This window comes from Cynocephalus volans, chromosome 13 (genome assembly GCF_027409185.1).
Source record: "Cynocephalus volans isolate mCynVol1 chromosome 13, mCynVol1.pri, whole genome shotgun sequence".
Classification (NCBI taxonomy): Eukaryota; Metazoa; Chordata; class Mammalia; order Dermoptera; family Cynocephalidae; genus Cynocephalus; species Cynocephalus volans.
The window spans coordinates 44,917,871-44,945,314 of record NC_084472.1 but is presented as its reverse complement, the minus strand read 5'-3'; the positions used below and the strand labels follow the sequence as shown (position 1 = coordinate 44,945,314).

At 35.1% G+C, this 27,444-nt stretch overlaps 1 protein-coding gene across 3 annotated transcripts in view; it reads left to right on the top strand.

The window, feature by feature from the left end:
- DYM (dymeclin) overlaps positions 1-27,444 on the top strand; it is a 389,485-nt gene that overhangs the window by 18,686 nt on the left and 343,355 nt on the right. For all 3 annotated transcript variants that reach the window (XM_063076501.1, XM_063076499.1, XM_063076500.1), the window contains exon 2: positions 13,956-14,147. In XM_063076501.1, coding sequence (XP_062932571.1) covers positions 14,008-14,147 — 140 coding nt within the window. In that variant the 5' untranslated portion in view covers positions 13,956-14,007. The remainder of the gene's footprint in view (positions 1-13,955; positions 14,148-27,444) is intronic.

Genomic DNA, 27,444 nt, shown 5'->3' with positions numbered 1-27,444 from the left:
CCAACTTTGTTGTGCTTATTTGCAAATTGAGGTTCACAGACCACTTGTATCAAAATAACTGTGACTCCTTTTCAAAAAGATTCGGATGCCTGTGGTCTACCCTGACATTCTGAATCTTTGGCTCCGAGAATTTCTATTTTTAACTGTATGCTCCTGAGGTGTTTTTAAATACTCATTTAAGTTTGAGAACCACAAGTTTGGAGAGTAGTTGGAAATAAAGTTGGAAAGTGAGCTTTCAGACTGTGGAGAGCCTTGAAAGTCAATGTTCTGTTTTTTTGTGTAATGAAGAATCATTGAATGTTTTTGAGCTGATGAATGAAATGATGGAAGTGGTAATTTTATTAAAAATTAAAAATAAATTATATTTGACCTTTTATTTGGCTAAGCTTACTCTGTGCTAGGTTCTCCACTAAGTGTTGCTTTGCCTCCCATGGATTTGTCATCCTTTTTCCCCTGGGTGACGGAGCTGCCAAAGATTACTCAAAGCCCATCTCTTCTGAGCAGTGAGAAGCCCCAAAAAGGGTTAATCTCCCAGAAACCTCGAGATAGAGGCATTCCTTCCATTTGGGAAATTAACCACAAATTGGTGTTCTCTTCCCGCATTTATTCTCCAGACCAGGAAGTTATAGGAAGAGAATATAGATGGGGTTTTTGCTAAGTATAGTTTAACAAGTTTAACAATAGAAGCTGGTAACATTCAGTAAAACAAGCAAGGTGACCTTCCATAATGCAATTTTCAAGAAGTTAAGTTGATCCACCAACAAAAGCTTGATCTTAGCAGACCTTCTCTTCTTACAGCAATTTCCCAGTGTCTTTACATATCAATCAGTAACCTGTCTTTGAGCCAGCAACCTTGCTGTGTTACAATTCTTTATCTTACAACAGAGACTATAGCCTGGGGAAAATTTCCTGTCCTTTGCAAGGTTAACATTTGAAACTGCAAGGCTTTGGAAAACCAGGCCCTGTGAAGTACATTTGTTTTATATATACTCCACAACTAAGTGCATTGCATGCGTCATCTTACTTCTTCCTCAGAAAATCTTATGAGTTGTAAGTACTATTGTTTTTGTTTGTTATGCAGTGGAATTTTATAAAGTGGTAAAATGGAGATTGGTAACATGGAGATTCATACTGACTCTATATAGACTTAGCAGGGTCTGTCTCATGCTAGAGCCTTTGGTCTTAATTGCTATGCTGGACTGAATTTCTTGTTTTATAAGGATTAATTTAGCAGTAAAGTGTGAAAAGTGAATCAAAGTTGAGAGATTAGAAGCAAAGAAATCAGGATACTGTTGCATTAAATCATGTGAGGTTATAGAATCCTGGTCTAGTAGGAAGCAGTGGGAATATGAAGGAAGAGATGGATTTAAAACATAATATGTAGATTTGTAAATGTTATAGAAGAACCTATAGGACTTATTGATAGGAGAGTTAGCATAGTAAAGTGGTAAAGACCAGGGAGTCTGGAATTAGATTGCCTGGGTTCAAATCCTGGTTTTGCTACTTATTATCTCTGGGATTTTGGTCAAATTACTCAAGCCCTCTGTGCCTTAATTTCCTCATCTGTAAATTGAGATAATAGGACCCACTTGTTAGGGTTGTTACAGGGACTGATGAGTCAATAATTTAAAGTGCTTAGAGTAGTTTCTGACATATAGACCGAGTAAATAAATTGGCTAAATCAAAGTGCCATTGCACATAATGTTCCCTCTGCCTGAAATATTCCTATACTCTTATTTCCTGCTTCTTGTATATAGATAACTATTGTAGTACTTACCATATTATGTTACAGTAATTTATTGACATATTGTCTTTCCTACTAGGTAGGCTTTGATGGCAGAGACCTCGTTTCATTCGTTTTCATTCATTCACTTTTTATTCATTCACTTTCAGTACCCATCATATCACCTGGCATTTGTAATAAGTATACAATAGGTATTTGTGGAATGAATGCTTGATTATATGAGAGAGATGACATGAGCCAAGGATGCTGATAACATTGATAGAAACAGTGACTTTTAGAGCAGTTGCTTATTTTGGGAGTGGGGGGGGTGTGCAAACATTAAATTCTATTTTAAGATTTAAGTTGATAGCAAGACATCAAATTGAAATGTCCATTAAATAAAGGTTTATGATTGGGTTTTTTGTGTGTGTGTGTGTGTGTGGCTGGCCAGTAAGAGGATCTGAAACCTTGATCTTGTTATTACGACACTGAGCTCTAACCGATTGAGCTAACTAGCCAGCCCTGTGATTGGGTTTGACTGAGAAGTCAATACTAAATAGTTCTGGGGTCACAAGCAAGGAGCACATTCAGAACCTTCCTGAAGGAGAGCAGATACAGAGAGAACAATCCGTTTTTTGTTTTTTTTTAACTTTAAAATATAACATGTTTATGGGTAAAGAAAAAAAAATCAAGCAGTACAGCACATAAAGTGAAAAGTTCCTTCCCCACAGATTTCCAGTCCAATTCTTCAGAGGTAACCAGTCTTATTATGTTTCCTTTGAGAAATTGTCCAGGCATCTATAAGAATTGACATGTTTATTCAAACTAATGGTGGGTTCCTACTATTTGAGCTATTCTGTGTCTTTGTTTTTACTTGAGGTATTCAGGATATCTTTGCATATTAACACATTTAAGATCTGCCTTATTCTTTTCAGTGGTTACATAGTGTTCCATTGATGAGAGAATTCAAAAATTCAAATTTTAGCTGACTTGTAAAATGCCTCTGTAACTAAATGTGCTTATCTCCTAGGACCCTCAGAACTCTGCTTAGTTAATATTCAACTGCTTGCAAGCATTTTTGCCTCTTTGTAATCTTGCTAGCCTGCCCCGTTTGCATTTCTAATTTTGCCACTTGCTTTTCTAATTTTGCCTGTGACATGAGTAAGGAAAAACTAAAACCAACAGCTGTTTATCAAAGATATAAGTTAAAACTAAGATTATGGCCTATAAATACCCTGTCAAACTTATGTTCAGGGTCTCAGGCTTTCAGGAAGTAAGTCCACCTGGGTCCCATGCTTAATAAACTTTCTGACTCTGACTCCCTAAGTATCTGGAGCTTTCTTGCCGAGTTCCACAACACCATTGTATGCTGATGGAGTTTGGATGTGTTGTCCCCTCCAAAACTCATGTGGAAATTTGATCTCCAATATGGCATTGTTAGAAACTGATTGAGTCATGGGGGTGGATCCTTCATGAATGGATTAATACTCTCCCTGGGGAGGGGGGATCAATGAGTGAGTTCTCACTCTATTAGTTCCCACGAGAGCTCATTGCTTAAAAAGACCCTGGCACCTTCTCTCTTTCTCTTGCTTCCTTTCTCTTGCTTCCTCTCACCATGTGATCTGCTTGTACCTGCCAGCTGCCTGCCATTTTCTGCCATGAGTAGAAGCAGTCTGAGGCCCATGCCAGATGCAGCTGTCCCAGAATTGTAAGCCTAATAAATCTCTCTTCTTTATAAATTACCCAGTCTCAGGTATTTCTGTTATAGCAACACAAAACGGACTAAAACATATGCTTATTCCACAATGTAGTTAATCCCTAGTGATCAGCTAGGTTATTTTGTATATTTGTTATTACAAGCAATGATGATTAACATCCACATGCATAGAACTTGTTAACTTGTGTGAGTTTGCCTGGGGGATAAGTTTTTAAAAACAAAATTATTGGTACAATGGTTATGTGCACTTAAAAATTTGATAGTTATTAACAAATATCTATACACTAATTGTGAGGGTACCTGTTTCCTTGTTATCCTCACACTGTTATCAAGGATTTTTTTAACCTTTACTGGTCTGATGGGTAGAAATGATACCTTACTGTTTTAATTAGCATATTTTACTCCTAATTTAGGCTGAAGATCTTTTTCATAAACTTAGTAGCTGTGGGACTTTGGCTATTTCATCAAATTTTTTTTAGTAATTTCTCTTTAGCAGTGTGCTGGAGGTTAATTAGGGATAAGGAAGAAATGTGAAGCCTGATTCATGCTTCTCAGGAATAATCTACCTGGGGAAATGTGTTATATATTGCTACAGAAAAATAACAGTTCAAGGCAGTTTTACATAGTGGGAGATTTAGGGGAGTAGAGGGGAGTTGCAAGAGGTAACCGGTTTTGGGAGGGGTGATAGAATCTGTTTTGCACCTGTTAAGATTGAGTTCTTGACTATACTGCATTAAGAATAGGTCCTTTGAAAGGTTTACTACTAAAAGCATCAGCAGTAGCACACTTCTCATTTCTAGCATAGACTTGTATAAGGGGAATTGTTTCCAACAAAATTATTGATTGAATTATATATATATAATGTATATATTATTCTTGAGTTTAAAAAGTCTTAAGTATTATAGGGGTATTGATAAGACTGGCCTTGTGGTCAAAGGTTAGGGCTAGAAGGAGAGATTTGAAAATAGTATCATGGAAGCCCCTAGTGAATCCAGGAGATAGGATCAGTTACTGACACATTTAGAGAAAGAAGAGATGAAAGCCAAATGAGTTTAATGATGCACAGCAAGAGGATAAAGACAACAGGACTCTTTGGAGGTGATTCAATAATGGGCCTTTCAAGTTCCATTTTATTCTGGTTTTCATTGATAAGGGTCTTGGGAGTTCCCAGTAAATCTAGAGCAGGTGATATTGTGTGTGTGTGCGTGTGCGTGTGCGTGCGTGTGTGTGTGTGTGTAATTCTTGGCATGAATCACTGCAGAAGAGATGCCATTGGGTCTCTCTCAGTTTTCTACTTTGTTTCAAGAGTATCTCAGTGGCCATTGGTCTTTGGTGGCTGAGTTTGTTCCTCCTGGGCATTCCAGCTGCCTAGGCATTGCCTTTGCTCCTTGTTCTCCGCAGATAATACCTTGTTGTTGTTGTCTGGGGGAGTGGGGGTTTAGGCAGAGATGACTGCTCAGAGTGCCCTAGGCAAGCCTCTGTTAGTTGCCCCTGGGCTCTGGCCTTTTTCTGGCTTTTCTGCCTCTGGGCTGGAGTTGCAGTTCACTCTTTTTGATGGTGCCTTTGAAGGCTCTTGTGCCAGCTCTGGGATGCCATTTCCCACTTTAGCCCAACCCCAGCTGTTTTTATTTTAATAGGGGTTCCTTACAACTTCTAGTCTCTTGTGAATTTTCCAGCACAGCTGTATGATCACTGACTATTTAAAAAATGTCTTTTACATTATTTCTAGCGTTTTGTGAGAAAAAAAAGGTAGGAGACACTGCACTTTGTGTGCGGTTGGCTGTCTCAATTTTCTCATGCTGTTCAGTCTCTCCTCATAAGCTTGTAGGCTTTATTCCTGTTGTTTTAGAAAGATTTCATAGTGGTACTGGCTGAGCAGTTATTTAACTTTTTAGTCTATCTTGGCAGCTTTGAAAGAGAAATGCAAATTAAAACCCTATTGAAAAACTACTTTTTTCACCTCTCAGTTGGCAAGAATCAAAAAGTTAGGTGTAATAGTGGTGGCTGTGCAGTGGAGAAGTAGACTTTGCTGGTAGAGTGCAACCTCTGTAGAAGGCAGCTCAGAAGTATCTATCAGAATTAGAAAGGCACATACCCTTTGACCTAGCAATTCTATTTCTATGGATTTATCATACCTATATGCTCATACATGTGTGAAATATCTTATATACCTATGGAAAGACTATTATAAGTAGTATATATATTTATATTTCTTATTGGAGAATGATTTGTAGTAGCAAAAGACTGTAAACTACCTAAATCTTCATCAATATGGGATTTGTTAAATTATAAAGTGGGATGTTATACAGTTGTAATAATGAATGAAGTGCTTCATATATTGATACGTAATGATTTCCAATATATATTGATAAATGGAAATAGTAAAGTGGCATATATCATGTTCTATGGTCTGTGTAAAAAGGGGAGGAATATATGTTTGTATATAAATGGAGTATCTGTGGAATGATACCCAAGAAAGTGGTAATATTATCTGAGCTAAGAAACCAGGTAGTTAGAAAAGGGAATGGGAGGGAGACTTTTCTTTCTTGTTTTATTTATTTCTATTTTTGTGTTATCCTTTAATTCCATTTTCCACTAACATTGTGAAGATCTCTTGCATATCCTTGGAACTCTTTGTATTTTGTACTGCGTATGTTACTAATTCATAAACAAAAATAAAAAAAAGTCTGACTTAAATTTTATTAGTAGGCTTTGTGATAATATTGTTTCTCATGGTTACCTTGTCTAGGAGGGAGGGAGGCGGTTGATTCCAAAGTGAAATTTTGTTCTTTTGAAAATTCAGCATTCATGTACCTAATTAAACTCCCAAAGCAAATCATTTTAATTGATTGCTTTTAAGGTACCACAAGAGAAGTAAAATACTGGTCTATTTAATTGAGAACAAATTGCTCTGATTCTTATTTCTTTTGCTCTGGTGTCATTTTTATCAATTTAATTTTAATTTAGTATAGAGAAGGAAAATAGAGTTCATGGTAGAGCCAGGAGAACCCATACTTAAATTACTTATGCCAGTGAACCAACTTTCTCTCAACTAACCCATTTTGGTCCACACATTTAGAGGTGTTTATCCAGTATACTACTGTTAGGCCTTCAATGATAACTGCTAATTAGATGAGTCCACTGAAAGATAGCAGACTATAAAGGAGGTCTATTTTATTTGTTTTTAAAAAAAAAAAAAAAAAAAAAAATATATATATATATATATATATATATATCTTTCAGTGAGGCATATTCAGGAATCACAGGGATTATTGGACAAAAGAAATGGAAAGGTTTAGTAAAAAGGAAGTAATTGTGCCCTAAAGTAAGTGATAGAGGACAAAATCTGTTGTATATTTCTCAGACTTAATGAAGTTAAAGCAAAATCCCAAGACCCAAATATGTTACTTATTTTGCTTTTATTGAAGAAGACATTTCAGTGTTGTTGGTTTTTTTTTTTTGGCAGCTGGCTGGTATGGGGATCTGAACGCGTGACCTTGGTGTTACAAGGCTGTGCTCTAACCAACAGAGCTAAACTGGACAGCCCAGGACAGTTCAGTTTTGAAAAAGATTTGAAAGAATTTATTTGGGGAAACTAGTCTAAGTGAAAGAGCATTCCAAAATACCAAGTAATTAAATGTGAGATACTAGTATCTTATCTCATCATGTGATAATATAGGTGATGAAGTAATTTGTTTATGTTTTTTTTTCCAACTCCTTTCTCCCAAAGTAATTTAATATGTGAAAATAAACTTAGTGGTTGTGAAAGTCCATACCTGTTAATCTTATTTGTTGGCACCTTTCTGGTACATGTAGAGTGGATTTTTTGGGTTGGATATCTTTAGTTGATTTTTAAGAACTTTTTTATTTTGAAACAATTATAGACTCATAAGAAGTTGCAAAAATAGTACAGAGAAGTCTTGGTACACACAGCTTCCCCCAATATTAATATAACTACAATACATTAGCAAAACCAGGAAATTAATATTGGCACAATATAATAGACTGCAGACTGAACTTAGATTTCTCAAGTTTTCATTTAATTTATTAATTAACTAATTAATTTTGGGGGGGCTGGCAAATTCAATGATCCAAACCCATGACCTTGTTTTATAAGACTGTGCTCTAACCAACGGAGCTAATTAGCCAGCCTTGATTTCTTCAGTTTTTACACGTACTCATTTTTTTCTCCCGTGTGTGTGTGTGTGTGTGTGTGTGTGTGTGTATAGTTTTGTGAAATTTTATCGCATGTATATGTTCATGTAACCACCACCAGAAGATACATTTTCCATTCCTGCAAATGAATTTCCTCATGCTACCCTTTTTAATTTAATTTATTTTTTTTGGCAGCTAGCCAGCAAGGGGGTACAAACCCCTGACCTTGGTGTTATCAGCACCATGCTCCAACCAAGTGAGCTAACTGGCTAGTCCTATACTCATCTTAAGCCCTCTGAATCTCCACACTCTGGCAATCATCGATCTGTTCTTCATCCCTGTAGTTTGTTGTTTCCTGAGTGTTATATAAATGGAGTCAGGGTAGATAACCTGTTTTTGTTTGTGAAAACCCTTTTTTAATGAAAAGTTTTTCATACAGAAAAGTAGAGAGAACAGTATAGTAAACACCACTTACTTCCTCCATCCAGATTTTATAATTGTTAATAATTTGTCATGTTAGTTTTGTCTCTTTTTTTCTGAACCATTTGAGAGTAAGTTGCAGGCATAATATGACTTCATCCCTAAATGCTTAAGCACATGTCTTCTAAGAATCAAGTCATTTTTCTACTAAATCACACTACCAGTATCCCATCTAAGTCTGTAATATCTCCTACTACTCAGTCCATATCAAGTTTCCTTAGTGGTCTGAAAATTATCTTTTATAGTGGGTTTTTCCCCTTTTCTTTCTTTTTTGAAATCTGGGTTCAGTAGATTCACAGAGGACATTCAATTGTTGTATTCCTTTAGTCTCCTTTAGTTTAGAACAGCTCCCTCATGCACATACTTTTATTTTCTACAATACTGACTTCTTGAAGAGTCTAGGATGGTTGTTCTTTACAATGTCCTGTATTCTGCATTTGTCTAAATATTTCCTCATGGGTTTCATCTAACTTGCTTCTCTCTCTAGCTTGTTGGTTTTGAGCACTCAAAACATTTTGTTATTTCTATTCTTTTAAGTTTGTTAAGGTGTGTTGTTATGGCCCAGAATGTGATCTCTTCTGATGAACATTCCATGTGAGCTTGAGAAGAGTTTGTATTCTGCTGTTGTTGAATGAAATAATCTATAGATGTCAATTATATCCTATTGATCTATGGTGCTGTTGTTTTTAACTATGTCTTCTATGATAGATGTTTAGATTATTGATATAGTTGGATTAATATCTACCATATTTATTACTCTTTTCTTATTTGTTGTCCTTGTTCTTTGTTATTGTTTATTGTCTTGTATTTCCCTGTATTTTCTGTACCGTGTTTTCTTGTATTTTTCTGCCTTTTGTAATTTTAACTGAGCATTTTATATGATTCCATTTTCTCTCCTTAGTATATCAATTACACCTCTCTCTCTCTCTCTTTTTTTTAACCTTTTTAAGTGATTGCCCTAGAGTTTGCAATGTATATTTACAATTAATCCAAGTTCACTTTCAAATAACACTGTGCTGCTTTACAGGTAGTACAAATACCTTATAATAGCAAAATATTTCTAATTCCCCCTGCTTATCCCTTATATCATTGCTGTCATTCACTTACACATAAGTTGCAATCATTGAATTTGAGTACGTAGCTTTTGAGATGGGCTTTTTTCACTTACAATAATGCCCTTGAAATCTATCCAAATTATTGGATACATCAATAGTTTGTTCCTTTTATTCCGTTGTATGGATATGCCAGCTTGCATATTCTTTCTCTTGTTGAAGGACGTTTGGGTTGTTTCCATTTGGCTATTACAAATAAAGCTGCCATGAACATTTGAATATGTGTATGTGGTTTTTTTTTGGTTTTTGTTAAGTTTTCATTTTTCTAGGATTATAGGCCAGGAGGCTAATTGCTGGGTTGAATTGTACATGTATGTTTACTTTATAAAAAACTGCTGAACCATTTTCCAGAGTGTCTGTACCGTTTAAAATTCCCATCAGCAACATATGAGAGATCCAATTTCTTCACATCCTCAGCAGCATTTGGTACTGTCAGTATTTTTTATTTTAATCATTCTAATAGATGTGTAGTGGTATGTCATAGGGTTTTAATGGGTAGTTCCCTAATGGCTTATGATATTGGAATATCTATTTTATGTTTTTATTTTCCATTTGCATATCTTCTTTGGTGGTCTGTTAAAATCTTTTGCATATTTTCTAATTGTATTGTTTGTTTTCTTACTATTGAGTTTAGAGAGTTCTTTATATATTCTAGATACAAGTTCTTTGTTGGATATGTGATTTTCAAATATTTTCTTCCAGTCTGTGGCTTGTCTTTTCATTCTCTTAAAAAGGTTTTTTATAGATCAAAAATTTCTAATTTTGGTGAAGCCGAATTTATTAACTTTTTTTCTTTTATGCGTTGTGCTTTTGCATCATGTCTAAGAACTCTCCTCCTAACTGTAGACCACAAAGATTTTCTCCTATGTTCTCTTCTAAAAGTTGCACAATTTTATGTTTTACATTTAGATCTGTGGCCTATTTTGAGTTAATTTTTTGTAAGGCGTGAGGTTTAGGCCAAGGTTTTCTTTTTCTTTTTCTTTCTGATTTTTTTTTTCCTATTGATGTCCAATTGTTCTAGCACCATTTGTTGAAAAGACTGTATTACCTCTATTGAATTGCTTTTGCACTATTGACAAAAATCAGTTGGCTGTACTTTTCTGGGTCTATTCTGGATTTTCTATTTTGTTTTATTGATCTGTGTGTCTGTCACTACTGTGGGTTTGAATTTAACTCCTCTTTTGTGATTCAGCGTTGACTATTGCTTGTTAGCAATCTCATTCAGTGGTGGAAATTTGAAATTTAGATTTTGGGAGATAATCAATTTTAATATGTTTTATGACATTAACTGTATCAGACATAGGTTTTCTTTTTCTTTTTCTTTTTTTTTTTGCATGAAGGTGATGCCTGATTGACACAGATTTTCTTAAGCTTGAGAGTTATGTGACTCAGTAATAAAAATTCACATTTTTTTTTTCTCTTTTAAAAGATGACCGGTAAGGGGATCTTAACCCTTGACTTGGTGTTGTCAGCACCACTCTCTCCCAAGTGAGCTAACCAGCCATCCCTATATAGGGATCTGAACTCATGGCCTTGGTGTTATCAGCATCACACTCTCCCAAGTGAGCCACAGGCCGGCCCTAAAAAATTCACATTTTTGTTGCCATTACTTTAGTTATGATGGTAACATTCTGTTTTCCATGTATGTTGTGTATGTTAAGAAGTTTAAATTTGAATAGAAAATGGAATGATGAAGGAGATTAAGATATTTTATTTTGAATCAAGTAATATACGGACATGGTTATGAAAAATCAAATAATATGATGGACTTAAAATAAAAAACTGCACTACCACTCTCTCCACTCCAGAGTCCTTTTCCTTTTCAAATCTATTAGCTGTTGCTTCTTGTTATTTACCTCTTTAGTTATAACTAACATGCTTTTACTGTTGTTTTTTTATTTAGTAATTTTAGATATTTTCTGTTGACTCCTTACCTATTATTGAAGATGATTTAGTACTCTTACACCACCATTCCCACTTCTTCTAGAATCTTCTCAGTATAGTTAATTTTCTCACAATTTTTGGTTAAGTATTTATTCAGCATTTACTTTACAGTGATTATATAAATATTGATTACAGTTGAATTGAGTCATATACTATGATTACAAGACTTCCCTTGAACAATTTTTGTTTTTCCCAGTGTACATAGTCTTCAAAAAATCATTTGCTTTGTTTTCTTTTTATTTTATTCTTTTTTGGTGGCTTGCTAGTACAGGAATTGAACCCTGGACCTTGGTGTTGGCAGCACCATGCTCTAATCAACTGATCTGACTGGCCAGGACTGCTTTGTTTTCTACATAACTATTACTCATTATGAACAAAATCTCCTACAGTATTGTAACAATCTACCGAATAAGGTCAAACACATCAAGTATCAGTTCTATTTTTTCTTCCCTTGGAGATCCTGAAGCCACTTTGACTCTTGTCCCAGCTTGTTATACTGCTCTTGTCCTGTGACTTCACTTCACCACTGCCCTATGTAGAACCCCTGTTTCCTGAATTCTGCTCTTCCTTTTTCTTGGCTTGTTTCCTTATATCTTCTAGTAGCTCCCTGAAAATGGGTGCCTGGGAGTTTTTTGAATCTTGGTAAGTCAAAAATGTCTTTTTTTTTTTTTTTTTAATTTCTTTATTTTATTTTTTATTATACATACATGTGGGGTCCAAAATATCTTTATTTTCCCTTCATACTTAATTAGTAGCTTGGCTAGCTATAGAATTCTAGTTAAATTATTTCCTCCTAATTTAAAGCCATTGCTTTCCTGTCATCTAGCTTCCAGCATAGCTGCTGAGAGGTTGAGAAACCATTTTTTTTCCATTTTTAAAATTAATGTATAAAGCAGACAGGAATAGGGGGTAATATAACAGAAACCCAAGTGCATACTATCCTTCTCAGCAAATCTAACCATTTGCCATTTGTGCTTCATCTCTCTTTCCTTCTATTCCTTTCCCTTTTCTTCCTTTCCCTTGTCTGTTTAGGAAAGTATTTGTTGATATTTCTGAAGCCCCTCTCTGTGCTTTCTGATAACATTAGAATTTGCAGTTTACTTTTCCCACGTATGTGTTAATACTTGGATATATCCATAATATTGTTTGCGTGTTTAAAAATCTTATAAATGAAGTCATGTTATGTATATTACTCTGTAGCTTTCTTTTTTTAAATTTTATATTTTTGAGATGTGTTCATGTTGGCAATTATATCTCTGGTTTATTCATTTTCACTAATGTATTGTAATCCATTGTAAGACTGTAATGAAAAATTTATTTTTTATTTATTTATTTTTTTGTGTGACCGGCCGCACCGCGCTCAGCCAGTGAGCGCATCGGCCATCCCTATATAGGATCCGAACCCGCGGTGGGAGCGCTGCTGCGCTGCTAGCGCCGCACTCTCCCGAGTGCGCCACGGGGTCGGCCCTATAATGAAAAATTTAAATAGCTTAAAATATATAAAGTAGCCTTGGAATGGGGTAGGATAAGTAAGGAATTTATGTGTTTTAGAAATTTTTTATAGTATTTTCTAATTGGGCTTAACAATTCCTATTTTAAGAACTGAAACCTACAATTAGCTACCTTGACATGGAGGCTAAATTGGAGTCAGCTATTATTGGGGTCGCTGTCCTCATGACTAGAGAAGATGAGAGTAGTGGATGGCCTTGGGTTCAGGGGCAGGTGATAAGGAGCCAAATCAGTATTTCTTCCTCGTATTCAGAAGACCTAGCTGCCCCTGTGCACAGGGGAAGCCTAATGTCCATAGATAAGCAGCTTAGTCCACTTCCAAAGAGGACATGGAAGGCATGCTTCCAAATTCTGACCTTGGATTCGATGCCTTTGTGGGACTATGAGGGACACAAGTAACAAAGCAAGTCACTAACTAATGTAAATTTCATCCGATCTGAGCTTGTTTTGGCCAGTTAGCCCCCATGGTTTCCTTTCATTGTGATGGTGTTTTTGAAATAGTGAAATTTATTGTTCATCTCACCACCATTGTATTAGTCAATGAGAGACTTTTCCTGAACAAATTGAGATAAAACATGATCTAGAGCTATGTTAAGTGTGATGTGAGGAGGACCAAGAATAGCAAATACTGAAGAGCCTTGTGGGTACTAATTATTTATTCACTCACTTGTTCCTTCAGCATAGTGTTGAGAAAATGCCTGTTACGTACTTGTCTAGACATTGGGGGTAGAAAGATGAGTAAGATAGTTCCTGTCATCAAAAGAATTCATGGTTCAGGAGAAAAGGCATGTCAAATACTGTATGTGCACTACAGCAGAATGAGAGAAACAGTAAATGTGACTCCTTTGGAATTGGAGCCTCTTTCACTTGAAGAAGGTAATTCAGGTCATTCCCATTCTCCCAAGAAGTGCAGGTAGCGCCTGGTCATTACTTGAATTCTTTCTCATCTTTGGACATTCAAGCCATCCAGTCTCTGTATTTCTTTATCACCATTGTTTTAGTAGTAAAAGAGCTTCCTTTTCAGACTGTTTGTTAATAGGTTATCTTTGTTATGAATTTGCTTTGAGACATTTTCCTGGTCAGAGGTTTGCCCATTCTAAGATTTGTGGTACAAGTGTAGATTCGGATTTTTGTGTTTGTATTGGCTAAGACAAGATTTTAGCCTCACATGTTGTCTGATGTCTAATATATTCATAAATAAAGAGAGGTGGGATTTCCTTTAGTGCGGTTACAGTTTTTCACATGTAGGTCTAGAGAAGGAAAAGTATGATGACTATTTTGAATGTTTGAACATTTTTTTCATTTTTTTTTATAGGTTGTCTTGTGAAAATGCAGGCTTAAGGAGAAGTTATTTAACAAATTAGAAGATGGGATCAAACAGCAGCAGAATCAGTGATCTTCCTAAAAATGAATACTTAAAAAAGTTATCGGGCACAGAATCTGTCTCTGAAAATGACCCGTTCTGGAATCAGCTTCTCTCATTTTCTTTCCCTGCACCAACTAGCAGGTAAGAGATTACCTGGAGATTGAAAATTTGTATGCCACATGAACTTGTGTGGTATGCTGTTTTTTAAAAAATATTTTAAAATGTTCTCTCTGTCTATCTGTCGTATATATACTAGTAGAGAATCCAAAAGGTAGGAAAAGTAGGAAATAAGCTTTTCCTTCTCTTTCCCCCACTTAGCCACCTCCCTTCTCTAGATTACTGGTAGCAGTTTCTTTTGACTCTTTCTAGAGATAGTACAAAGTTATTTAAGCATATATCCCATGTAGTTTTACAAAATTGCTTAAATATAAATGGTAGCACATTACACATACTATTTTTCCCTTGCTTTTCTCCACAGTTAAGTAAAATATGTCTTGTATATGTAGCACATATGCACCTGCCTTATTTTTAATGGCTGCAGAGTATCCATAGAATATATTTAATCAGTTTTCTTTTGATGGACATTTAGATTGTTTTCAGTCTTTTGTTATAACTGCTAATACTGCATACATCATTTCTCATGGATACAAATCCAACTGTAGTATAAATTCCTTGAAGTAGAATTGCAGGGTCGAAGTATACATGTGTTTGTAACTTTGGTAAGTATGCCAAACTGTGCTCCATGGAAGTTGCACCAATGTACACTGCTACCAGGATCTGTTTCCCTACACCTTTTGACCTTTTAAGACTTTTGACCTTTGCTGATTTGATAGGTGAAAAACAATATCTTAGTTTTAAATCCTTTTTTTTTTTTTTTTTTTTTGGTTTCTGGCTGGTACGGGATCCAAACCCACGACCTTGCTGATGATATAAGGCAGCTGTCTAACCAGCTGAGCTAACTGGCCAGCCCTTCATTTTTAAACCTTTACTATAAAAATTCACATATGTATAATAATATAGTGTGACTAGAATATTAAATTCACATATATTCAATAACTGGATTTTTAAAAAATTTATTTTTTAACAGCTTTATTGTGATAGGCGAAATAGTGCTCCCCCCAAAATGTCCATGTCCTAGTCCCCAGAATTTGTGAATATGTTACATTACATGGCAAAGGGGAATTAAGTTAGCAGATGGAATTAAGGTTGCTAACTGGGCTGGCTGGTTAGCTCAGTTGGCTGGAGCACAGTGTTATAACACCAAGGACAAGGGTTCAGATCCCCACACTGGCCAGCTGCCAGAAAAAAAAAAGTTTCTAGTTAGCTGACCTTAAAATAGAGAGATTATCCAGGTGTGCCCAAATGTAATCACAAGAATTCTTGAAACTGGAAGAGGGAGGTAGAAGAGAAAGAGTTATGTGAGGTGATGTGAGGAGAACTCAACCTACCCTTGCTGGCTTTGAAGATGGAAGAGGGGGGTCATGAACCAAGAAATGGGAGCAGCTCTAGAAGCTGGAAGAGGCTAGGAAACAGATTTCCTCTAGAGTCCCCAAAAAGGAATGCAGCCCTATGGACATTTTTAATTTTTTTTTTTAAAGATGATTGGTAAGGGGATCTTAACCCAGGCTATTTCTCTGTTTTTGAGGGTAAACTAAACACACACACACACACACACACACACACACACACACACACACACACACACACACTCTCTCTCTCTCTCTCTCTCTCTCTCTCTTTTCATTATGACCAATTGCAGTCATTTTACTTTTTTTTTTTTTTTTTTGGTGGCTGGCCAGTAGGGGGATCTGAACTTTGGTGTTATAATACCACACTCTAATCAGCTGAGCTAACTGACCAGCTCTATTTTGCTTTTTTTTTAAAAAAAAAAAACTGGTAAGGGGATCTTAACCCTTGGCTTGGTGTTGTCAGCACCATGCTCACCCAGTGAGCCAACCGGCCATCCCTATATGGGATCCGAACCCGTGGCCTTGGTGTTATCAGCACCACGGGCTGGCCCCCTATTTTGCTTTTTGATATCCAGTTGAATGAGCTTTGGACAGTGGCCTTTATGGTTTTAATTTGTATTTCTTTAATGATTAAAGTTGTGTTTATTTTCATATGTTTAAGGATGTTTGATAGTTCCTTTTCTGTGAACTGTCTGTTTATATCTTTTGGCAATAAATTTTGATTTCTAACTTTCAGATACAGTTGGATTGGGCCTTAGAAGTTTAAATTAGTTTGCAATTTATCTGATGGCATAGATTAGTTGTGTATCATATTGCTTCTGAGATCCTTCAGAAATTAAAGGTGGCTGTGATTGGTGGGAAAGATCAAACTGGACATGGCTATAGCATCAACAATATTTGAAACCATTTCCTTAATCCTTGCAAAAAAGAGAACATGATTTATTATCCAAAGTAATTTTTCTTTTCAGTTATGTTAATTTTAGTGCGATGTATGTATGCTGTTTGAATTATATGGGTTTTATATCAAAAGATGTTAAACAAGACTTAATTAAATACAGATATATACTGCGTTTAAGGAATGAAAATTATTATAAAAATGTCAGTTCTTCCCAAATTGACATATAGATTAAGGCAATTTTGTTTGGGGAGTTTAGGGGATCTTGATAAGCTGATTCTAAAATTTGTGTGGAAAGAAAACAACTAAGAATAGCTAATATACTTAAGAATAAGGAGTGTGCATGTGCATGTGTATATATGTATGTATACCTGACTTATACAGAGCTGGCCTTTCAGAGCAGTGAGGAAAAAGATGAACTTCTTAAGAAATAGTGATGGGAATAATTTTTTAGCCATTTTTGTCTATTTCTCAACTTGCGAGTTTGCCAAACTTGTGCCAGTGCCTTACAGTTTATTATGGCTTTATAGTTTTTTTGTTAGTTACTGCTTTTTCTCAAGATCCTTTGCTGTTTTCATGTGTTCATTCTTTTTTATGACATTTCTTTTTCTTAATTCACTCTTGTTTATAGAGAAGGGAATAAAGGACTCTTAGAAAGTATAAAAAGCTGTAAAGTGGATAAGCTGTCCATTGTAGGTTACTGGTGGTGTTGCCTTTATGTTTGGTCTTTCTGTCATTTTGTTTGGCTGCCCTGCTCCTCAATTATGGTAGTTGATGTGTAACTTTGAAATTGAGTAGGTTTTGAGGTAGCAGGTGCTCTCTCATTGACAGAGCCAGAGACTGGAATTACCTAGTTTATGCATTGTTTCAGAACCAAGACAAATCTCTGTAGGGAAGACTCCAAATCCAGATATATCTGAGATTGTTCACTCTTGGAATTCCTTGGGTCCATGTGTGCTGTCATTGTGTGCAGCCCACTTTTGCAGCCAAAAATTGATGTTGGCCAAATTTTAGAAACACTAATAAGGTCTTTAGGACTAATCTGATCCTTCCTTACTATTAACTATTTTTAGCACCAGAGTAATCAGATTATGTTAGAGTTTCCAGGTATGGTGCAAAATCTTACTTGGATTCTTCAATAGTTTTAAATTTGTCATCTTATTAAAATTACTTGCGAAACATGGTCTGACATAAAATCAAGAAAAATTCAAGAGTAAAGTTTAAGTAATATACGATTTTTTTTTTTTTTTTTTTTTGGTGTCTGGCTGGTATAGGAATCGAACCTTGGGCCTTGGTGTTATCAGCACCACACTCTAACCAACTGAACTAACTGGCCAGCACTTGTTTACTTTTCTTAATAAGGTGTTTTTAAAATACTTACATCATTGATTTTATACTGTTTCTAAATTACTACAAAATAGCAGCAAAAACAAAAAACAAACCTGTGCTTATTATTTTTGGTTCATAGTCATGTGAGTATCCCCACATATCACATGGTACATGTAACATAATCATAATGTGTGTTGTGCTTATTATTGAGAACCGCTGAGCCAGATGACCTTTCACTGTGCATCCAACTGTTATTTACCTGTTTGTTTCTCAGGCTGTCATGTAGGCTAGAGAGATGATGTCTCTCGCCCTCAAAGAGCTTATCGTCTTATCTGTAAATCAACAAGCGAGTATAGTGATGTGTGATAAAGGCTATTATAGAAGAAGTACAGGGAAACATGGACACAGCAGGAATATCCCTTACCTGAGCTGGAATGGAGCAGGGAGAGTCAGAAATTTCCTAGAAGAAGTGGCATGTGCTTATTTCACTTATGTTTTGAAAGGTAATTTGTTTCCCATGGTTTGAATCTCAGAATATACCAAATGGTATTTAATAAAAGGTCTCCTTCCCACCTTTATCTCCCAGTCATGCCAGTCTGCTTTCTGGAGGCAGCCAAAGATGACCTTTAAGGTGATATCTGAGCCCCAGAGGAAAGGGCCTGGGAACTGGAGAAGACTGGCCCACAAGGAAAGCTCAGTGGTGAGGAAGAGCATGTCAAGTGTATAGAACTGCAGAGGACTGGTGAGGGGAGGAGGTTTGGAAGATTTGAGGGTTCTTATAAAAAATACTAAAGAGTTTCGACTTTGTCCTAATGTCAGTAGAAACCATTGAAGGATTTTAATCAGAAAGAACATGATCATGTTTTCATTTTATTTGATGTTCTAATTGCATCACATTGTGATAGTCTCTTTGTCCTTCAGCAGAAATGATTACTTCTTGACTATGAAGTTTGTTTTTCTAAAAAATAATTCAACCATAAGATCAGATACACATGTTCCAAACAAATAGAAAGTTCGATAGTATGTGGATACTGTGTGGGATGGTACATGGATTACAGGATTCTGGAAAGTATTTGGACGGGGTGGAATGTGAACAGAGCCCCTGAAGAGGTGGATGATTTAGAAAGGGAGAAGGCAAGGTGAGAGAATTCAGACACTTTTGAAAAGAGTGTGGCCAAAGGCATTGAGGCAGGACACAGCTCTGTCTGCAGGTATGGACCAGTGGGATACTAACCTGTCTGAAGGAAAATGTTGATCCAGGCCTGTTCTGTGGCCTAGAGCCCTACCTAGTATCAGTGATGGTGTGAAGAGATAGAGGGGCAGTGGTGTCTGTAGATGGAATTTTAAAAATTTATTTATTTATTTAGGAGGCTAGCTGTAATTTTATTTTACTTGAAAAGATAATACATTTTTGTGGTTCAAAATTCACAGAATACAAAGATTGTAAAGTGGAAAGTTTCCCTTCTTCTATGCCCCCATGTGCCTGGTTCTCTTCCCCAGAGGCAACCAATGTTATCAGTTTTCTTGAATGTTATTTCAAATGTTATTTCATAAAATGTTATTTAATGCATATGTAAGCAAATATGCACATACATCTCCCCTCTTTTTAGACAAATAATAGCATGTATATCAAACACACTTCTTCACTTTGTGTTTTTTCATTGCAGTATCTTGCAGAGCCTTCTATATATTAGCTTCCTCATTCTTTTTGATGGGGTATATCAAAATTATTATAACCATTTACTTTTATCATTTGGATTGTTCCAGTGTTTTGTACTCACATATAATGCAGCAATGAATAATGTTATACGTATGGGTAGAAATGATTTCTTCCACTTTATGTTGGGAGGGCATGGGAAGCAGGTGTAATACGTTGGGAACAGATTTTAGGAGAGCATTGAAAGTGCTTTCCAACATATTTCAGGGTAAACTGATAAGGCTGCTCAGGTCTAGAGTGGTCTGGAGTAGCTTGGGGGCTCTGAAGGTTGTGGGGATTCTGACTACAGAAGGCTGAATGAATCAGAATCTGTCCACCTGTTACCCATTTTTGGCACACCTGTTAGAAAGCTGAGGATTAGATATAGGCTTTTGTTGAGTGGATTTGGTCAAAGCTCTGTTTTAGGGAGATTACTTTTAAAGTAGGGTGAATGATCGATTGGAAGAAGCAGTAAAGAAAAAATAGGGCGGGAAAACCAAATCTGAGGCATCTGTAGTACTGTACCCACGATGATGAAGGTCTGAATTTCTATTCCTATGTAGGAAATGTAAAGTCCTGCATCCCTTTAAAATTCGATTTGAGCATTTAATGTTTAAAGAGCTTAGAGTTCTAGATTTGAGGGCACAGTGCTCAGCAATATAGCAACAGCTTCTCTCTTTAAGGGGAATTGTTTTGCCAAAAAGTGTAGTCATTTTGAGTCAAGTGTGAAGAATGGAGACAGTGAAATGTGCATGGTAGGGGGAGCATAGATTTTGGAGCCAGACAGACATTGCCTTGCAGCTGCGCTATGCTACTTAGTAGCTTTGTGAACTCAGGCAAATTACTTAATCTCTTTGAGCCTGTATGGCAATAATAATCCCTACCATGTAAATTTGTAGGGACAATAAAACACCATGCTGTATGTAAAATGTCTGACTTGCCTCTTCTTTCAAGGAGTAAATACCTGTTCATTTAAAAAGGAGCAGTATTTGAGGAATGAAAATAAGCAGCAGAAATTTAACCAGTTTTCTGATGACTACTGATGATTGAAAGTCCTGTGACTCTCTTGAATTAATTCTTCAGCTGTTTTAAAAATTATGCCAGACACTGAGTAATATTTGTCTTTGTGCTTAAACAATATATTTTTTGTAACAGGCCATTTTTCAGAAACCTCTGCTGCATGATGAAAATTGTATTATGTATACTGAGCACTAGATGGTGCTCATATAAGGCAAAAGGCATTTAAAAACTCATTTTTCTTAGTACGAAATTAAGACATGTTCATTTTTAATACGTTTAAATATGGAAAACCACAAGGAAGACAAAAAAGGTAAAAATAACACTCAGGTGTAACTATTGTTAACATTTTGGTGTATATCCTTTTAGTTCTGTCATTTAAACATTTTATCATCATATTCTATGTATTGTTTCTTTAACTCACATTTCCCTCATGTTAGTGTTTTCCTACCACATAATTTTAAATGGTTGTAGAGTCTTATGAATATTTGTGTAGCTAATGTTGAACATTTTGTTTGTTTCTTATTTTTATACACAATCATGAAAAATATGATGAAATTTCCTTGTAGCTAAGTCTTTATGCATATCCCTAATTATGTAAGTAGAGTGGGTTCTTTACACTTGATATGCTGTTTGTTTCCAGAACCTTTTCATCATCCCAAACAGAAATGCTATACCTATTAAGCAATAATTCCCCATTCCCCGCTCCCCTCAGTCTCTGGAAAGCTCTCTTTTAGTTTCTGTCTCTATGAATTTGCCTATCTTAGGTACCTCTTATAAGTGGAGTCATTTGTTCTTTTGTGACTGGCTTATTTCAGGTAGCATAATATTTTCAAAGTTCATCCATATTGTGGCATGTGTCAGAATTTTCTTCCATTTTAATGCTGAATAATATCCACTGTATGTATTTGCCACATCATATAATGTTTTCTTAAACTTCAGTTTTTGTACTCTTATAGATTCTTTCAAAAGGCCTCCATTTCTCTTTAGCATTATTAGGTTCTAATTACCATTTTGATTTTTCTCTCAGAAGAATTTTTTTGCATTATATAAAAAAAAATCGTGCTAAGATAAATGATGAAAGATAATGATAAAAATATTATTTGCTAATGTAAACATCATTGTTAATTTACCAGGTATTTACTGAGCACTTACTGTGTGCCACACCTGGGCTCATTGCCTTGGGTGCATCTCTTTGTTTACTTCTCACAAACAAGTCTGTTATTTTTCTCCTACACGAGAAAACTGAGGCCTAGGAAGGTAGTCCAGGGTCAGTGAGTAGATGGTAAGAACCAGATTTAAACCAAGTTTCTATAACTCCAGAGACAATTTTGTACACCATTATACTACACTGTCTACTTTTTGGAAGCATTGACTAACTACAGACTAAGCTTCAAATGACTAAAGAGCTGCAACATTAAATTATATGATAATCTTTGAGAAAAGAGTCACCAGAGTATATTATCTTTTTAATTTTTTTTTGCAGCTGGCCAGTAGAATCACCAGATTATATATTCACGTTTTCAGGCACTTTCAAGGCTACTGGTCATAGTCACAGGTACCTTATATTTGAGTGCCATTATAACACAGGAAAGCTGATGGGTAATCTGTCCAGTGTTGTAACTCTGCCTTAATGTAGTGTGTCTTCTCTGTTTAAGGCGGGAATGATTCTTTCTCAAAGTCTTAATCTGTTTCCTCAGTTGAGAAACAGGAAAAAAGACTTTTAGGGAATTAGGTTTCAAATCTTTAACTGACAGAAACAATTAAGTAACTGTAAAATTATCTTTTTCTTTGAATCTTTGATGCCTGTCTGTTTCTGTATTTTTATTCTCTTTGGCACACTTTCTATACAATTTTATTAGAACTTTTCAGGCGGAAGCAATCTGTTCTGTCTTTAAGGGGGGCCTGGGATAGCTACAAAATTCTCTTCTAATCCTTTTCTCATAGGTTTGCTTGGATGGTGACCAGAATAATGTACTAGGCCATTTTGCTAAGGGAATAAATAATTTGAGACTTTTCTTGGCATCTTACTTTCTCAAATTAAGGGACAACAGGAAGTTCAGGTTTTACATCTTGAGTCAAAACCTTTACATTCTGTCCTTTCATTTGTATTTTTCTATGCAAAATCATTTTAGAAGATGCTTAAGTTTGCTCAGGATTAATAACTCCCTTAAACTAAAAGTTTAAATGGGGGAAAATATAACGCATTGTTTAAAGCATTAAAGTAAGGGGCCTAGTAAAGTTTTACCCCAAGTTCACCCTTGATTCCTTTTCCCACTGTGTTGGTTGGAGTCAGATTAGGTCATTTTTTCTCTTACTTTCTTGAGAAAATAAATACAATATTATCTAGCATGATAGGTGCTGAAATTTTGACACTTTAATAGTTACAGTTCCTTTCATTTTGGCAGTTGAATGACAGAATATAGGATTGTTTGTGAATCATATGAATATAAACACCTTTTTGGTTCTGCTTGGTGCATTAAAAATTGCTATAATAAATTTAGATGCAGTTTTTATCCTCTGACTTTTTCCTGTGCATAGGCCCTTTTAAAACATTAACCTTCCCAGAGTTTAACCACTGAATGGGCTGATTCTTGTTAGTTTTGTGAATGATTTCTGTAATTCTCTCTTTGCTAAGGTAAGGTGGAGAAATCTTCAGAAATGCTTCTATGCTTTTCTGAATAGTTACTTGTCGATTTTCTCAGGACATGTCTTAAACCGACAAACATTATATTTTTGTCAGAATATGTACGTTGTGGGCTGAAAATGACATTATTAATATAAGATGTCAATTTTGAAATAATTTTATGGCAGAATTTTCAGTGAAAGGGATTTGAGCATTTTCAGTGTTTATTATATGAACCTTATACTTAAATGTATTTATTTGATTGTTCAGCAAATCTGTGTTTAGAAGTCTATTATAATTTTTCCCCCAACAGCTTTTTGCCCATCTGCTTTTCTATAAACGATGTGAACTGTGAGTTTACCATCTTTCATTATTGAGATTCACATATGAGACTGGTGTGCCTAAAAGTAAAATAAAACCAGTCTCAATTACTGAAAGGTATGAATTAGGGAAAATATAGTCTAAAAATTTAGCTTCCTGACCAAACTGTTTGGTTTCATAGCAGTTGCAAGTCATCTATCATCTTACCACTTTTCTTACCAGATTTAAAATGTTCTGTTTTCTTCTAATTCTTAATCATTTACGTAATTTTTTACATGATTATAACACATTTATAATTTTTATAACAAGTAATACATTTATGACACTTCTTTTAGATATATAGAACTTCCGAGTAATTAGTGGTAGTGTTTCTAGATTGATATTGGGTTTGCTTTAATAAGAAAGTGTCTAAATTATTGTGTTATTCATACTGAAAGAATATTTAAATAGAAGTTAGATATGTTTATTCTTATATTATGACCTAGAACAAGTTACTTAGCTAATCTATTTCTGTCACTTATAAAATGAGAATATTTGTTTCCTCAGAGAACTTCTCATGGTTTTTAAAAGAAATTAAATGAAATAATCAAGGTTAAAGAACTTTGCACAGTGTATACAGGACTATACAAAATGCAAGCTATTTCAGCAAATTTATATGCATGTCAGCAGTTAATATACTAGTGTCTTTAAACACATTTCTTCTGTAGAAAGTTAAACAATACTTTTCCTAAATCCCCTCCTCCCTTCCTGAAATACTTTCTTTAAAATATAACACAGAGGTCAGTTTAACTCAGTTTTAGCCAAACATCCCTAAAGTCTGAATTTAGTGGATTTTGTCAGTGCAGTCCTGCTAAACATGTACTTAGTTATAATTTTTAGTTTTTTAAAATACATTATTTTTCTCTGCAGTGTAAGAAAATTCTTTTTAAATCTAATTTTATATTAGATTTGAGAATATGATAATAAACATTTTTTCTTTTTTTTAGATTGCAATGCTATTCTACAACCAACTTATGAGCTTCTTTTCTAAGATTATATATTATTCAACCTCTTATTTTCTTTTTTTAATCCCTGAGGGCCAACACCATGGCCTGGCAGTATCCATTGGTACCTCCTATGTTACTTAAAAATCTGAAGTATGGACAGATGAGGAAGAAAGAGCCAGATGGGTTGGCAGAAAAGAAGAGTTGACAAAGGAAAAAAGTGTTGGATGATAGAAATCACTAAAGGGGGCACAAATAATTCTTCTGGTGCTGCATATTAGGTCCACGATAGAGGTCACAGATCATCAATTAAGCTATCAGCTTATGTATGCTGCTTCCTCACTCGAGTTGTATTTCACTTGCAAACTGTTGGCTGCCTGATCTGTTACACCAGTTGACTAAAATACTGTATATAACTTTTGCATATTTTCATATGTGACAATGATCAGGAATAGGTATTTAGTTCATTAGATGACCCATGTTATGTATTTATTTTGCTTGTAGAAACTTGAATTCTTGAACTACAGGCTTTGTGTAAAAGGAGCTTTTTTCCCCCCTACCAACAAATGTTCTTTCTTGTTTATTTTCAGTTTTGGAAAACTGCCTGGCATCTAACAGTGGTACTTTGTTGATTAATGAAGGGATGCATACTTTAATACTGAGTTCTGGTCTTTTTATTCCTTCGTTCGTGAACTAATGGAGAGTCTCCCTGAGGTTATGGTAGAGAACAGATCTACCCATCAAAGCAGGGTTGTTCCTCTTCTATCACTTCATGAATTGTGGCTGATGACATGTGGAGGCATTTTCTGCTTTAGTGGCTAATATAGTCAATCATCTATGTTTATAATGAAAAAATATTACCCACAAGTTTTTACTTAATATTTGCTAAAGTTTTACTTTTTCTATGACAACTGAACATTTCTCTATCCTATTCACTAGACTGTTCTTGAAGTTAAGGCCAGAGCTGCTTGTCATACCATAGGATTGTAACAGTTTAAATCCAAAAGAGGTTGCAAACTCTCTGTATAATATCGATTTGGCCCTCCCCCCCATGTTATTTAATACGAAAATTGATTGCTTGGTATAACTAAAGGATTTAGGTGGTGTTGAATAGAATTTGTTGTAAATTTACAGTGACATGGTAATAATTTGCTACTTAGACATATCCTTTATGAATTCCTCTCTGTAGGTGATTTTAGAAGGAAAAAATCTGTACTGGTAATAAAGATTCTTATACTTGCTTACTATCATCACTTACTTATCAGGGAGTATAAAGATCACTGGATTTGGTTTCAAAAGGTCTGGGTTTGCAGTTCTACGAATTTGGCAATGTGTGGGAGCTTATAAGCCTCAGCTGTTGGTTGGTAATTGGTTAAATCTTTCTGGAATGTAATTTGTGATATTCATCAGATCAGAAATCTTCATTGACCTCGCAATTTCACTTCTCGAGTTTATGTTAAGTAGATAATTAGAAAAATTCATAAATAGATGTAGAAAGATATGTGTAAAGACATTCATAGCAATGCTATGTAGCAGAAAATTGCTAGTAACTTAAATGTTCACGAGTAAGGAGATGGATAAATAAATTAACAAATAAAAATGGTGCATCTGTATGCTAAAACAACATAATAGCCATTAAAAATGGTCCTATGTTTATAGACATGGAAAAAGATCTAGAGCATATTAAGTGGTTAAAGCCTACTATAATGTGTATTTTTAAAATGTGTATATTTATTTAACATTTCCGTATAAGTTTGTATAGCTTTTTATTTTTATGGATCAGCTTTTTAAACTTGATAATTTAGATTCACATGATTGCAAAAATGTACAGGGAGGTTCATAGCACTCTTTATCAGTTTCCCCCAACACTAATATCTTGCATAATGACAATACATTATTAAAACCAGGACATTGACATTGGTAAAATCCCCAGAGCTTATTGAGATTTCAGCAGTTAGTTATACATACATTCATTTTTATGTGTGTATAGCTCTATACAGTTTTTTCATATGTGTAGATTCATGTAGTCACCACCACAAGGAAGATACAGAACTGTTTTATCCCAACAAGTTTCCCTGTGCTTTCTCTTTATAGCTACATCCTTCCTCTTCTCCCCATCCTCTTCCCCTGCATCAGTTTTCCATCTCTATATTTATTTCAAGAATGTTATATAAATGGAATTATCCAATTTTGTAAATGGAATTATTTGAGATTGACTCTTTTCAATTAGCATAGTGTCCTTGAGATCCATTGAAGTTGTTGTGTGTCTCAGTAGTTCATCCCTTTTAAATTGCTGAGTAGTCTTCTATGTTGTGGATGTACCATAGTTTGTTTAAACAGTCACCAATCGAGGTACATTTGGATTGTTTTCACTTTTTAGTCATTAGTATATAAGTTTTCGTGTGAACTTAAGTTTTCATTTCCTTGAGATAATTGCTCAAGAGTACAATTGCTGGGTTGTATGTTAAGTGCATATTTAACTTTATATGAAACTGCCAAATGGTTTTTCAGCGTGGCTGTGACATTTTACATTCCAACCATCAATGTACAAGAGACAGTTTTTATGCGTCCTTGCCAGCATTTGATATTGTCACTATTTTTATTTTAAGTGATTCTGATATGTATGTAGTGTGGTTTTAGCGTGGTTCATTTTTACAATAATAAAAAATAAAAGCCATTTTCTTTTAAAAAATAAAATTACCTAGATTTAAGTCTCTGTTCTGCCACTTATTAGTATTTTCTTTGTAAGTGTCATTTATCTCATCTGTAGAATAGACATATACTATCTGTTGTTCCTTTTCCATAAGATGGTTGTGAGGATCAGATGACATAATGTGTTCGGAACCATTTTGTAAATTGTGAAGCACGATACACATATAAGTTACTTAATACTGAGAAGTTTTGCTAGGTGAATAACAAATATCGATTTCCTTTGAATCCACTAGGGTTATACATCTATTATAATAAAACATTAATATAAATAAAATCAAAGCAGATCACCTGCAGTTGTTTCACATAGTTGCTTTGATACTATTTCAAAGTGTGTAACAACTTCAAAATTACTAAATGATGTTTTATACTTCTCTCCCACCCAATTGTGGG